Raw genomic sequence first — 1,598 nt, 5'->3', positions numbered from 1 at the left:
AATAATATAAAGCTTATATGGAAGTTTATTTCAATATACAAATATAAAACAGATGTTTGAAGGTATACCTATAAAAACAATTAGGAAATAGTATTAACGGTTTTTCTTACCGAATGGGTGGCAAATTTACAAAATATTACGTGAGGGAATGCCATCAATGGTTTTAAAATTGTAATTTCTGTGACAAATTCTGTCAGCATTACCCATTTAATTAATTGCTTAGACAATTTACGGCAATAAAAATGATTAATTGTTAAATATCCAATATGGAATATTCGATAGAATTCTAACACATCTTGTATCTAGTTCAGTAATCAGGATTTTGTAGAATATGATACAAAAAAATAAACTTTTCAATTTGAGATCTATAACTACTACTTAAAATTAAAAACTTAACAATTATCGGTGTAACACATTTTTAAGCTTTAATTTTTGCTGGTATTTCAAAGCAAACAGCATCACCCTCCTTGTCACCCAAACCCCAGTGAATTGTCAAACTGACAGTTGGATAAATGGGCAGAATTTTAAAGCTGTTCTTGTAGATATATGTTTCACCAGCCTTCAGGGGGCATCCTACTTGATTTTTACCCTCTGCATCGTAGATGTGAGGACAAGCACTGGTACCATAATAACCGGGGAAGGGCAACGGCACATCCAAAAGAATACCTTGAATGTCCGAATTTAATTCTTTGAAATCACGATTTGGTATGATTTTAATTTCAATTTCCGGCTCTGTGTTGCGTTTCAGCGTACACTTTGATTTGGGACAATTTGAAATGGTAACATCGCCATTCTCCAATAGACGTGCCTTGGCTAAAATGGAAAGATAAAAAATTAAAAATATTTTTTAATGGGGAACTGCTTCGTTGACTTACTTTTAGCACAGTTTTTAACAGTGGTGGCACTGGACACAGCAACTAGGGCCAAAACAACAGCTACACAAATGAAACTCTTCATGTTGGAAATTCGGGGTAATTATCGCTATTTATGTTATGTATCTAAAAATGTAAAAATATATATTTATTTTATTTTGTCGGTAAAATAGAATTTTGAAGTCCTCGCAAACACAATTTTCAATATTGGTTCAAATTTTTTTCTCTAAAAAATACTCCCTCAAATCTTGAATTTAAATATTTTAGCAATAGATATATGGATTCTGTTGTAATTTGGATTTTTGAAACCTATATACCAATTTTTTGATCTACGAGGTCTGATTAAAAAATAACCTTCATTTTAAAATTTGTTAGTTACGTATATTAAATTTTATCATACCAACATAACAGAAAATTTGTCAACAGCAATTTTAGATTTCATTTTGTTTTTACGAGATAAAATGGTTAGGTGTTACATGATTTTTTACTATTCGAAAAAATAAGTGAAAGAAACTGTAAATGAACAAGAACATTTTAAATGTTGACTATGAGTATACTATTGAGCAGAACACAAGTTCAATTGTGATATAAACGGTTTAAGATGGGCTCGTCCTCACGTCGGCAAACAATGAAAGTATTGAAGTCAATAAGGAATACTACCTTCAAGTTCTGTGCTGTTTGGGCGAAGCAATTCGTCAGAAACCCATAGAGTTGTGGAAAACTGAA

General features: G+C 31.4%; 1 protein-coding gene across 1 annotated transcript; it reads right to left on the bottom strand.

The window, feature by feature from the left end:
- Positions 1–418: 418 nt before the first annotated feature.
- LOC133325839 (ecdysteroid-regulated 16 kDa protein-like) lies at positions 419–957 on the bottom strand. Its single transcript, XM_061534559.1, has 2 exons — positions 876–957; positions 419–813 (listed from the first exon to the last, which is right to left on the bottom strand). The coding sequence occupies exons 1-2, from the start codon at positions 955–957 to the stop codon at positions 419–421; spliced, it is 477 nt and encodes a 158-aa protein (XP_061390543.1).
- Between the last annotated feature and the right edge of the window lie 641 nt (positions 958–1,598).

This window comes from Musca vetustissima, unplaced genomic scaffold (genome assembly GCF_032173495.1).
Source record: "Musca vetustissima isolate MV318-11 ecotype Yass unplaced genomic scaffold, APGP_CSIRO_Mvet_v1 utg5221, whole genome shotgun sequence".
Lineage (NCBI taxonomy): Eukaryota > Metazoa > Arthropoda > Insecta > Diptera > Muscidae > Musca > Musca vetustissima.
The sequence above is the reverse complement of the archived record's forward strand: the minus strand, read 5'-3'. Positions and strand labels throughout refer to the sequence as shown.

Bases quoted from the DNA above. Each gene is read 5' to 3' on its own strand.
- LOC133325839 (XM_061534559.1), bottom strand. From the start codon at position 957: ATGAAGAGTTTCATTTGTGTAGCTGTTGTTTTGGCCCTAGTTGCTGTG. The intron at 814-875 runs GTAAGTCAACGA...TTTCCATTTTAG, and splicing joins TGTTAAAAACTGTGCTAAAA to CCAAGGCACGTCTATTGGAG.